This window comes from Chionomys nivalis, chromosome 7 (assembly GCF_950005125.1).
Source record: "Chionomys nivalis chromosome 7, mChiNiv1.1, whole genome shotgun sequence".
In the NCBI taxonomy this organism is placed as follows: Eukaryota; Metazoa; Chordata; class Mammalia; order Rodentia; family Cricetidae; genus Chionomys; species Chionomys nivalis.
In genome coordinates this window covers 51,041,822-51,054,160 of record NC_080092.1, presented here as the reverse complement: position 1 = coordinate 51,054,160, position 12,339 = coordinate 51,041,822, and the positions used below count along the sequence as shown (strand labels likewise).

General features: G+C 47.4%; 1 protein-coding gene across 1 annotated transcript in view; it reads left to right on the top strand.

Annotated features, from left to right (window-relative positions):
* Nucleotides 1-231: 231 nt before the first annotated feature.
* Nucleotides 232-12,339, top strand: part of Dnah2 (dynein axonemal heavy chain 2) — a 125,813-nt gene continuing 113,705 nt past the window's right edge. The window contains exons 1-4 of the mRNA XM_057774390.1: nt 232-342; nt 1,975-2,154; nt 2,987-2,998; nt 11,883-11,926. Coding sequence (XP_057630373.1) covers nt 1,989-2,154; nt 2,987-2,998; nt 11,883-11,926 — 222 coding nt within the window. The 5' untranslated portion in view covers nt 232-342; nt 1,975-1,988. The remainder of the gene's footprint in view (nt 343-1,974; nt 2,155-2,986; nt 2,999-11,882; nt 11,927-12,339) is intronic.

The window sequence follows — 12,339 nt, the reverse complement described above, 5'->3', positions numbered from 1 at the left end:
TCACATTGTTTTCAGTCCCAGCCCTTCCAGCTTAGTCTTCAAATCCAGCCCGGAGCCGTACCCCGCACCTTCGGCCCCCAGATTTAGTAGCTGTCGAAACCCTAGGCACCCTTGCCCTATGTCTCAGGTCCACGCGGGAAAGACTCTCGTGGGGTGGGGCCGCAGGGCAGTGCGCCTGCGCAGTGCCCGCAGGTTCCGCAGACCTACCACTTACGCTCCCTGCCCCGGGTTGCCATGGCGACGCGTGCAAGCAGGCGCGGGCTCGGGAGGGCCACGCGGGGCAGCTTCTTGGTTGGTGTGACCCAACCGTCGGTCTAGGGAGGAAAGGGTCGGCGTTGTGAGGTGTGTGTCGGGGCAGAGGGAAGGAAAGAATGCTGGGGAGAAGGGACAGCTATAGGGCAGGAGCAGCAGCTGTGGAGGAAGCAGGAACTGGGACAGAGAAGGCGTGGGAAGGGACATCTGGTGGGGCAAGAGGAAGAGGAGCAGTTAGGGGTGCAGTCAAGATGGGGCAGTTGTGTGAGGGAGATACTGCCAACTGGTGACCAGTTTGGGGAGCGGGCGGGCCCTGAAGTATTTTTTTTAGCAACCCCAGGGAGGCTCGGACTGGGACAATTCTTCCTCATACCTGTAGTGTGGGCCCCACTATGATGTCTCCTGAGGCTCCAGTTTGAGGCTCTGCAGAGCTAGACGTTTCCCCTGAGGCTGATGAAGGAAGCCGCATTCTTGTAGTTGGTTTTATTGATTTGTTGGCTTAACGGAACGGTTTTCCTTGGAGCAAAGTACAAATGCTTCAAGTTTGAAATTCATAACCCATGATCAATGCCTGTGGCAGCCTGTGGGGATGAGGAGGGGAAGCCACAGGTGGCTGCCAAGCCCCCGCTGAAGGAAGAAGGAGTGCCTAGGATGCTAAAGTGTGTTCCTGGGGATTCTGGGTCCTGCCTGGGTTGCTCTCTCCCACCCATTTATTTGAGCACCGACAGGGTCTTTCTCGTGTCGTCAATTCCTAGTCACCACTGCACAATCTGAAATTCATTATTTGGGTGGCTTTTGCTCTGTCTTGGTCCCAGACTGTTCTCAAGGACTTTTGGAATCTAGTGACCCTGCTGTTCTGTACTTGGTGTAGACTTAACTGACGGGGCTTAAGAATTCACAGTACACACAAAACAGGATCCCCACCCTTTAGGAGTTAAAAACTAAAGTGTCTTGTGCAAATGTTGTTCTTTGTTTCAGGCTGTGGAGATTTTAGTGTGTGTAGGAGGAGCGCTTTTCTATTTAAATAGGGAGGAAAGGAGGTACCCAGGAAGGTCGTCCTGGTTTGAGTCAGTGCCTCGACCCAGTGACAAGGACGATGGGTGGGAACTGTGGAGTCCCTATTCCCACTTCATGGGCCTTCTCTTATTCAGGATCCTGTAAGGTGGTGTGGCTGAAGGTTTGGGTGAACATACCTCAGCTTTGTTCCTGATGATTGAACACTTCCCATACTCCTCATTAGCGGGGTCTTTGTTATCTTAAAAAAAAAAAGATTTGTTTTAGTTTACGTGTACACATTTGCATGCAAACATGCATGTGGGTACCAGGGATTGAACTCAGATCATCAATCTTGTTGGCAAGCATCTTTTCTTACTGAACCATCTGACCTGTCCCAGGCTTTGATTTTTAATCTGATTCTTTGGAGAAATTTGGGTTATCCCAGGGAAAAAAACCAAGGACTCCATGGTCCCTCTCCCTTTTTAAATTCAGTGCTTGAAGTCCAACCCAGGCCTTGCACATTTAGGCAAGCACTTTACCGTAACCCACAGCTCAAGGTTCTATTGGGTATAGGCCCTGAGTGCATAGCAGGGTGTCAGTATCCCCAGAAAAGATGATCGTCTTAGGTGTCTCACTCGGTACCTGAATCCAAAAGTGACTGTGTCTATTGGGAGGCTGGATTAGGGTGGATCTGGGGGTGGACTTGTGGCACCCATGTACCTGCAGGTTTTGCCTTCAAGATGTCTAGCAAAACTGAGAAGAAGCGAAAAGTGGGTGGCCGGGGAGGTGCCCGGGCAGGCCGAGCTGGCCGAGCTGTTCAATCTGCTGTGCCCACGGGAGCTGCTGAGGCTGCCCTGCTCTCTACTGACCCGGAGCCAGAGCCTGAGTCCACCAAGGAGGAATCTGGTGAGTGCTGGCTGTAGCAGAAGGTACTTAGAAATGCAGGACAGGGAAGACTGAAGAGGCTTCTTGAAGAGACAAGGTCTCTCTGTGTAGCTCTGTGTAGTGTCAAACTAGCTATGTAGACCAGGCAGGCCTGGAGCTCAACAGAGATCTGCCCATCTTTGCCTTACACATCCTGGCATTAAAGGTGAGCACCACCATGCCCAACTCAGGAGTGTTTTGGGGCTGGGGAGCAGGACCAAGAAGCAGGCTAATGTGACATTGTATCTTAAGACTTCAGCAGAACCTCTGCCCTACTCATTTCTGTTTATTCTTTTCTTTTTATATGTGCACGTGTCTCCTTCCTGGCCAGCCTCCTATTTATTCTGTCTTAAATTTCCCATCAGCGTACCAGGAGTTCACCAGCCAATGCTTTCTCTAGCCTCTTCCTCATTTCAAGTGTTCTGGCTGTTCCCACCCCACTGTAGAGGGTTTGATCTCTTCCTTTTTCCTATTTTCACCCTGGGTGGCAAAACAAATAGTGTTTTTCTTCCATTAAGCCCATCACCATGGAGACCCAGCCTGCTTTGCCACCCTTTGAATCCTAAGCCCGGCTGACGCCTTCCACCATCTGTTGAAAGCTCCTGTGTTTTCTTCCTCATCTTGGCAGAGACTTGGTAGATTGTGGAGGTTCAGGTTCAGGGTGACAGGAAAAGAAGCCTACATGGAGGGAACAAAGAGCTTAAATAGGCTGCCTCTCGTGGATTTGCTCCTGGAGCCAGCGTGGTTGGAGGGCTTGGGGGGCTTGGTTGCCGCCAATCGTCTTCCCTTTAGATCTCTGTCCGATGGACATGAGACAGGGAGCCAGGTGTAACCCTCACCTTTCGAATGGGGTTCGCTGATATTGTTAGTATCCTGTAAGGAAAGAGAATCTTTGGCTTGTTTTTTTTTTTTTTTACATTTATTTATTTAATAATGATGATGATTATTTTATTATATGTATAAAGGTCTTGCTTGCATGTTTGTCTGAGCACATCACATGTGTGTCTGGTGCCTGAGGAGGCCAGGACATCGGATCCCTGGAACTCGAATACAGACTGTGAGCCCCCACGTGGCTGCTGAAACCAAACCTAAGTTCTCTGGAAGAGCAGCCAATGCTCTTAACTCCTTGAGTAATTGCTCCACCCCTCTTTATTACATTATTTATTCTGTATTTAGTGTGTTGTGTGTGTGCCTGCTCATGTCACGGTGAATATGTAGAGGCCAGAGGACAGCTTGTGGGCCTTGATTCTTCCCTTCTGCAGCGTGGGTTCTAGGGATCCAACTCAAGTCCCCACGTTTGGTGCCAAGCACCCTTATCTGCTGATCCGTTTCCCCACCCCCTCTTCCTCCAAGGCCTCATACATGTCAGGCAAGTGCTCTACCACTGAGCTATATTGCCAGCTAGTATCCTCCTGTACTGGAAATAGACTTGGGGCTGTGGGCATGCTAGCCCCCCCTCCCCCCACACACACTGAGGTGGGGGTTTTCCTGGCAGGGCTTTGAACTCTTTATCTTTCTTTTTCGGTCTCCCAGATTCTGGGACTACAGACCCAAGCCACCATTCCTAGATCCTTACTAGTATTAATATTGGTGGTTAAGAAATTGAGCGCAGGTCTAGGGGAAAGACCCATGAACTCCCTCTAGGCTCTAGCATTACAGACGAGTGCAGCGATATCGTCTCTGATGGGTCATGTGCTCAGTTAAAAGCAGTTTAAATTTGGCTGGCTCCACGAAGCCTGCTACCAGGGGAGCCAGGGGAGGCAGCAGGGAAGGTGTGGTTTGGAGAAATCTGAGAAACAAAGGGGAAATACTTCAAAATGGATGCACTAGCCTCCAGACACCACAGAAAACTTGTCTCTCTTTTTTAAAAAACTTTTTTCCTTTCTTTTTAATGTTTGTTTTGAAACAGGATCTCTATATGTAGTCCTGCCTGTCCTGGAGCTTGCTGTGTAGACCAGGCTGGTCTTGAAGGAACAAGAGATCCACCTGCTGGGATTAAAGACATGCACTGTCATACCTGGCTCTTAAAAGCTTTTACCCGTTAAAAAATTATTTATTTTTTAAAGGCTTTTAATTGTGAGTGTGTGTGTGTTTGTGCACATAAGTACAGTGTCAGAGGAAGCCAGAGAGAGTGCCTTACTCTCTGGAGTCGGAGTCATAGGTAAGCCATTTTATGTGCATGGTGGGAACTTGGGTCCTCTTCAAGGGCAGTTTATTTTCTTAACCCCAGAGCCATTTCTTTAGATTCCCTTGCTTTAAAAAAAAAATGACATCTATTTACATATGTGTGTTGTATGTGTGTATTTGTGTATGTGTGTGCATACATGGGTGTGGAGGCCAGAGGTCGACAACATTGGGTGTCATGCTCAAATATTCTCTTCTTCTGCTTCTTCTTATTAATATTTCAGACAAGATCTCTCAGTGAACCTGTGGCTTGCTGGTTGGCTAGACTGGCTGTCTAGCAAGCCCTAGGGATGCTTTCATCTCTGCTTCCCCAACAATGGAGTTCTAAGGGTGCACACCCAGCTGTTCACATGGATGCTGGAGATCCAAGCACAGGTTTGCACAGAAAACTCTTCCCTGACCGAATCCTCTCCAGCTCCTTGACAGCCGTTTTACATTGTGGTGGGGGCAGGGCTGGAGAGATGGTTCAGCCATTGCAAGCTTGTACTGATCTTGCAGAAGACCTGGGTTCAGTTCCTTGTACTAAGTCAGGTGACTCCCAACTGCCTGTCTCTGGCTGCAGGGCATCAGCTACCCTCTTCTGGACTGTAAGGATGTATTATTAGGCACATGTACACACACACACACACACACACACACACAATAAATCTTTTTTTTTTTTTAAATTTTATTTATTTATTATTTATACAGTGTTCTGTCTGCATGCCAGAAGAGGGAACCAGATCAAATTACAGATGGTTGTGAGCCACCATATGGTTGCTGGGAATTGAACTCAGGACCTCTGGAAGAGCAGCCAGTGCTCTTAACCTCTGAGCCATCTCTCCAGCCCCACAATAAATCTTAAAAAATAAATTTTCTGGCTAGAAAGATGGGTCAGCAGTTAAGAGCACTGACTGCTCTTCCAGAAGACCTGGGTTTGATTCCCAGCACCCACATGGTGGCTCACAACTGTAACTCCAGTTCCACGGGATCTGATGACTTCTCTCCTCCATAGCCACCAGGTACACATGTGGTACACAGACATACATGCCACCGGCAAGACACCCACACACATAAAATAATAATAAATAAATAAAATTTAGAAATTAAGTACTCTTCTTTACGGTACTGGGAGTTGAACCCTGGGCGTGGGCACACATTCTACCTTCGAGCCACACCCTGAACCCTCATGTCCTTTCCTTAGGTTTTTTTCAGTCACCAGTAATAGGGAAATTCTAGTCAGGTTTATGGCTGCTTTTCTGTACGTCTGAAAAGCTCTAACGAGGCACAGGGAAGATGGCTAGGAGGTTAAAGGCAGTTGCCTCCAAGCCTGGTGACCCGAGTTCACCTTTGGGACACAGGGCAGAAGCGACTCCTACAAGCTGTCCCTCACTGTCGTGCACACTGTGGTACCCTTGTGCCTGCCCCACCCCTACGCAAATAAATAATGTATTTTTAAAAAACCCCTCAAATCTGTAACTTGAAAATTCCCAACCCTATAAAGTCTGGCATCTAAACTTACTTGGTGGTGAAGCCTAACCTAGACTGACTCAAAGGTATTTATGACCTGTTCAAGCCACTTAGTTTACATAGTCAGATATTTTACTACAGAAATACAGTAATAAAAGTTTGGTTGTTAAATATTGTTCTGGAACTCTCTGGAATGACAGTCAGGGATTCCATACCAACCATGTTGCATTACTTTTGTAGGCCAACTTGGCCTTCAACCTTCTGTGTAGCCAAAGTTGACCTTCAACTTCTGATCCCCCTGCCTCCACCTTCTGAGTATTGGGGTTATAGAAATGTGCCAACTGAAGATTAAACCCAGGGGTTCATACATGCTACTACGCAGGCACTCTGCCAACTTAGCTGCATCCCCTAGCCCCTATGTTACATACTATTTTACACTTTTAAGTCTTTTTTGTTTTGTTTTGTTTTGTTTTTGGAAGCAGAGTTTCTCTGTGTAACAGCCCTGGCTGTCCTGAAACTCACTCTGTAGACCAGGCTGGCCTCGAGCTCACAGAGATCCAGCTGCCTCTGCCTCTCAAGTGCTGGGATTAAAGGTGTGTGCTGCCACCACTGCCCGGCAGCACTATGATTGTTGTTATTTATTTGTATGGATGTGTGCCTGTGTTCCTGCGTGTGTTGTGGCACCTGTGTACAGAGCCGTTCTCTCCTCCTTCCAGTGTGGGCTCCTGGGATTTGATTTGGGCTTTAGACTCAATGGGCAAGTGCATTTAGCTACTGGGTTATCTTGCCAGCACCAGCATTTTTTTTTTTTTAAAGATATTTATTTTATTTTTAATGGCTTATTGTGTATATGTGTGTGCATCTGTGTATGGGTATTGTTCATGTATGTGCATATGCCTGAGGAGACCAGAGGCATAGAAAGTTATAGGCAGCTGTGAGCCATCTAGCACGTGTGCTGGACATCAAACACAGCAAGAGAAGTATGTGCTCATATATATACGCAGGGTTTCATTATGTGGTTTGGAACTCACTGTGTGGACCAGCTGGCCTTGAACCCACAGAGACCTATCTGTCTGTTCCTGCCTCCTGAGTGCTAGTGTGCATGTTTTTTAAATGATCATATGAGGCTCAGGCTGGTCCTGAGCTGCTTCTCCTACCTCTGCTCTCTCTCCGCTGGGAATATGTAACTGTGGGCACCACCATTCCTGGGTTTCATACAGCAATTTTAAAATCAAACATGTTAATAGAACACAATCCAAAGATACACTCATTTGATACTTACATGCTGAGGATCGATGCCAGGAAAATATTAAGGTCTTTGTTTTCCATAATTAAACCATTATGTTTTTACAAGAACAGAAAACTTCGTGTGTATAGTAAAAATCCTGCAATTCATAACATACAATATTCTCCAATCTGAGCTGAGGTGTCTCACGCAGTGTTGGTTGGCAACGTGTTGGCGGTACGTGCAGTGTGGTGTGTGTGTGTATGTGTTTTGGATCAAGGCTGCAGTGAACCTGCAGGATACAGCATGGGCAGTGGGACGCATCTTGGGTTCATTGTGTGTTTGATTTTCTAAGTTTTCAAGAGAAAACTTATTATATTTCATTTTTATTTATTTGTTCTCTGTGTGTGCATGTGGTGTGCATGTGCCACAGTGCGGGAGCGAGGGCAGAGGACAAGGTGTTGGAGCCCAGAGGTGAGGGCAGAGGACAAGGTGTTGGAGCCCAGAGGTGAGGGCAGAGGACAAGGTGTTGGAGCCCAGAGATGAGACTCAGAGCACCAGTGGCGGCGAGGACCTGGACCCGCCACGCCCTCTTGCTGGCTGTTAAATTAATTTTGATCAGAAACCTCTTCCTGTTGCCCCATCTTCTGTTATGCAACCCCACGTGGGGTTGCAACCCACGGTCAAGAGGCTGGACCCTAAAACATACAACCCACTGGTTTTTGACGTATTTAAAAGCTATACAACCAACCATCAGTACTGTCTAATTTTTTTTTTTTTTTTTTTTTTGGTTTTTCAAGACAGGGTTTCTCTGTGGCTTTGGAGCCTGTTCTGGAACTAGCTCTTGTAGACCAGGCTGGTCTCGAACTCACAGAGATCTGCCTGCCTCCACCTCCCAAGTGCTGGGATTAAAGGCATGCGCCACCACCGCCGGCCAGTACTGTCTAATTTTAGAACAGTTCTGCCTCCCGAAAGAAAGCCACTTAAGCGCCTTGACAAATTAGTGCCAGGAGACTCCTGAATCTTTTCTGCTTTTTTCCCCCTGTGAGTGTATATGTGTGTTTGTGCACATGCATGTGTTTATATTTAATGTATGTGTATGTATGCATTTATATATGTATATATGTATGCCTTTTGGTTTGACCTTTTTTGTTTGTTTGTTTTGTCTTTCAAGACAGAGTTTCTCTGTGTAACAGTGCTAGCTGTCCTGGAACTTGCTCTGTAGACCAGGCTGGCTTCAAACTCACAGAGATCCGCCTGCCTCTGTCTCCTGAGTGCTGGGATTAAAGGTGTGCGCCACCATCGCTCAGCTTGGTTTGACTTTTATTGCTGTGATAAAACACTGACCAAATCCAACCTAGGGAGGGAATGACTCGTTTGGCTTAGATGTCCTGATCATAGTCCATCATTAAGAGAAGCCAAGCAGGAACTCAAGCAGGGCAGGAACCCGGGGGCAGGAACCAGAGCATCGACCATGGAGGAATGATGCTGCTCACTGTGGCTCACCCAGCTTGCCCTTTAGATTTATTTATTTTTTTAATGTGTATGGAGGTTTTACTTGCATGTATATCTGTGTATTACACAGGGGCCAGAAGAAAGTGTCATCTGGAACTGGAGTTACGGATGCGTGTTAGCTACAATGTGGTGCTGGGAATCACACCTGAGTCCTCTGGAAGAGCAGCCAGAGCTCTTAATGCTGACCATGCGTCACTCTAGCTTAGCCTCTTGGCTTACTTTTTTTCTTTTTTTTCTTTTTTCTTTTTTTTGGTTTTTTGAGACAGGGTTTCTCTGTGGCTTTGGAGCCTGTCCTGGAACTAGCTCTTGTAGACCAGGCTGGTCTCGAACTCACAGAGATTCACCTGCCTCTGCCTCCCAAGTGCTGGGATTAAAGGCGTGCGCCACCACCGCCCGGCTTGGCTTACTTTTTTTCATACAACCCAGAAGCACCTGCCCAGGGATGGCCACCCACAGTGAGCTGACGCTCCCTGGCCTCAATTATTCATCAACCCCCCCCCACTTACCTACAGGCCAGTTTGATGGTGGCATTTTCTCAACTGAGAGTCCATCTGCTCAGGTGACTCTGTGTCAAGTTACAAAATGACAACACCACAAACAAAACCCTAACCAATGCAGTATGTGTGTATCTGTGTGTGTGTCTGTGTATGCGTGTGTGTGTCTGTGTATGTGTGTGGGTGTGTCTGTGTATGCGTGTGGGTGTGTCTGTGTATGCATGTGGGTGTGTCTGTGATGTGTGTGGGTGTGTCTGTGTATGCGTGTGGGTGTGTCTGTGTATGTGTGTGGGTGTGTCTGTGATGTGTGTGGGTGTGTCTGTGTATGTGTGTGGGTGTGTCTGTGATGTGTGTGGGTGTGTCTGTGTATGTGTGTGGGTGTGTCTGTGTATGTGTGTGGGTGTGTCTGTGATGTGTGTGGGTGTGTCTGTGTATGCGTGTGGGTGTGTCTGTGATGTGTGTGGGTGTGTCTGTGATGTGTGTGGGTGTGTCTGTGTATGCGTGTGGGTGTGTCTGTGTATGCGTGTGGGTGTGTCTGTGTATGCGTGTGGGTGTGTCTGTGTATGTGTGTGGGTGTGTCTGTGATGTGTGTGGGTGTGTCTGTGTATGCGTGTGGGTGTGTCTGTGATGTGTGTGGGTGTGTCTGTGTATGCGTGTGGGTGTGTCTGTGATGTGTGTGTGTGCCTGTGTATGCGTGTGGGTGTGTTTGTGTATGCGTGTGGGTGTGTCTGTGTATGTGTGTAGGTGTGTCTGTGTATGCGTGTGGGTGTGTCTGTGATGTGTGTGGGTGTGTCTGTGATGTGTGTGTGTGTCTGTGTATGTGTGTGGGTGTGTCTGTGTATGCGTGTGGGTGTGTCTGTGTATGCATGTGTGTGTGTCTGTGTATGCGTGTGGGTGTGTCTGTGATGTGTGTGGGTGTGTCTGTGATGTGTGTGGGTGTGTCTGTGTATGCGTGTGTGTGTCTGTGTATGCGTGTGGGTGTGTCTGTGTATGCGTGTGGGTGTGTCTGTGTATGTGCGTGGGTGTCTATGTATGTGTGTGTGTCTGTGTATGTGTGTGGGTGTGTTTGTCTATGTATGTGGATGTGTCTGTGGATGTGTGTGTGTCTACCATGCGTGTGTGTGTGTCTATGTGTGTATGTGTATGTATCTATGTTTGCGTGTGTGTCTGTGTGTGTGTGAGTGTGTGTGTATACACATTTGGGCTTGTGAATGCGATGGATGCATGCCACAGTGTGCCACAGTGGTCAGAGAACAACCTCGTGGCTGGTCCTTGTCTTCCACCTTCTTTGATACAAAGTCTCATTGTTGTTTTTCTGCTGCACACACCAGCCTAACTGGTCCAGGAGCCTCTGAGATGCTCCCGTCTGACAAAGCTGGGATTACAGAAGCTTGGAGTACTGCCTTCTGCTTCACACGGGTTCTCAAGATTCCTCCTTAGGTCCTCTCTTTACTTTATTCATTTAATTATCTTTTGAGACAAGATCCCACCCAGTGCTTAGGTTTGTGTCATTCTCCTGACTGTCTTCCGAGTGTTGAATCACAGGGTGACTCAGTGTGCCCTGCTGGTGGTTTGTTTATTCTGAGAAGGCAGGGATTTACTTTGTAATCCACATTAGCTTGGCACTCAGGGCAGTCCTCCTGCCTAAGTCTCCCGAGGGCTTGGATTACCAGATGAGTACCACATCTGGCTTAAATGGCTAATTAATGGTTCATTCTTTTGTGGTTGCTGGGGATGAAACCCAGAGCCTTGTCCATGCGAGGAAAGAACTCGACCCTCCACTCAGAATCTTGTATTTAGCAGCTCTCCCTCAGATCCTGAATGTCACTAATCTATTCTCTTTATAGATTTTCTTTGCTGGACATTTCCTGTAGGTGGGATTGCACAATAATGTGCTTTGACATATCTGACTTCTTTTTTACTTAGCATAAAGTTTTCAAGGTTCAACTATGTTATAGCATGAGTCTTACCTTCATTTTGTTTTAACAGTGATTAATAGCACTCTGTAGATAGATAGCACTTTCTGTTTATTTGACTATAGCTCTAATGGACTTGGGCTGTTCTCTGCTCCTCTTCTTTCCCTGTCTTCTCCCACCTTCATCCTCAGTCCTAGGGATGGAACCCAGGGCCTCACGTATGCTCGACAGGTAATGGACGACTGAGCTACAGCCCTTGCCCTTTTCTAACCATCCCCATTTTGAACAGTGCTGCTGTGGACATCAGCAGACTCCTCAAGTTCCTGCTCTCAAGCTTTCCGGGACCATCTAGAAGTGGGATTTCCGGGACCATCTAGAAGTGGGATTTCCGGGACTATCTTCTTAGAAGTGGGATTTCCGGGACTGTCTTCTTAGAAGTGGGATTTCCGGGACTGTCTTCTTAGAAGTGAGATTTCCGGGACCATCTAGAAGTGGGATTTCCGGGACTGTCTTCTTAGAAGTGGGATTTCCGGGACTATCTTCTTAGAAGTGGGGTTTCTGGGGCTATCTTCTTAGAAGTGGGATTTCTGGGGACTCTCTAGAAGCGGGATTTCCGGGGACTATCTAGAAGTGGGATTTCCGGGACTATCTTCTAAGAAGCGGGATTTCCGGGACTATAGAAGTGGGATTTCCGGGACTGTCTTCTTAGAAGTGGGATTTCTGGGACTATCTTCTTAGAAGTGGGATTTCCGAGACTATCTAGAAGTGGGATTATTTCTGGGACTATCTTCTTAGAAGTGGGATTTTTCGGGGGACTTTCTAGAAGTGGGATTTCCAGATACAATCTAGAAGTGGGATTTCTGGGTAATGTGGTTCCTGTGTCTGACTTCACTTTTGTATCTTGGTTCTCCCCAGAGCACCTCCTAGAGGAACCTGAAGTATGGAAAGAATTGGATACCTCAGTAGATGTGGTAGGTTCTCACCTCCCCCAAGGATCACATTCCTCCCAATAACCAAGGAACCGAAGCCTCAGTGGTGGGTAGGACAACGTATGAGGAATTCCTTCCAGTTTGTCACTTCCTCCCACTTCTCTCCCTGATGGTGACCTGCTCACCACAAAGCCAGTTCATGAGTAGGGGACTCAGATCATCTTTTTCCCCCACCTTGGGTCAACCCTGATCGACTGGTCTTATGGGTGGACATCTGAAGAAGTTGAACATTGAACCAACAGGTAGAGATTGTTCTACCTGGCTAGTAATTTCTAAGATATTCTCTTCCCTTCTCTTCTGCAGTTCTCTTTCGACTGAGGAGTTGATAGAGTCTGCCCTAGTCACCATGAGAAATGGGCACTAAGCCGTGTCTTTCTTCTAAGTAGGATGTAGCC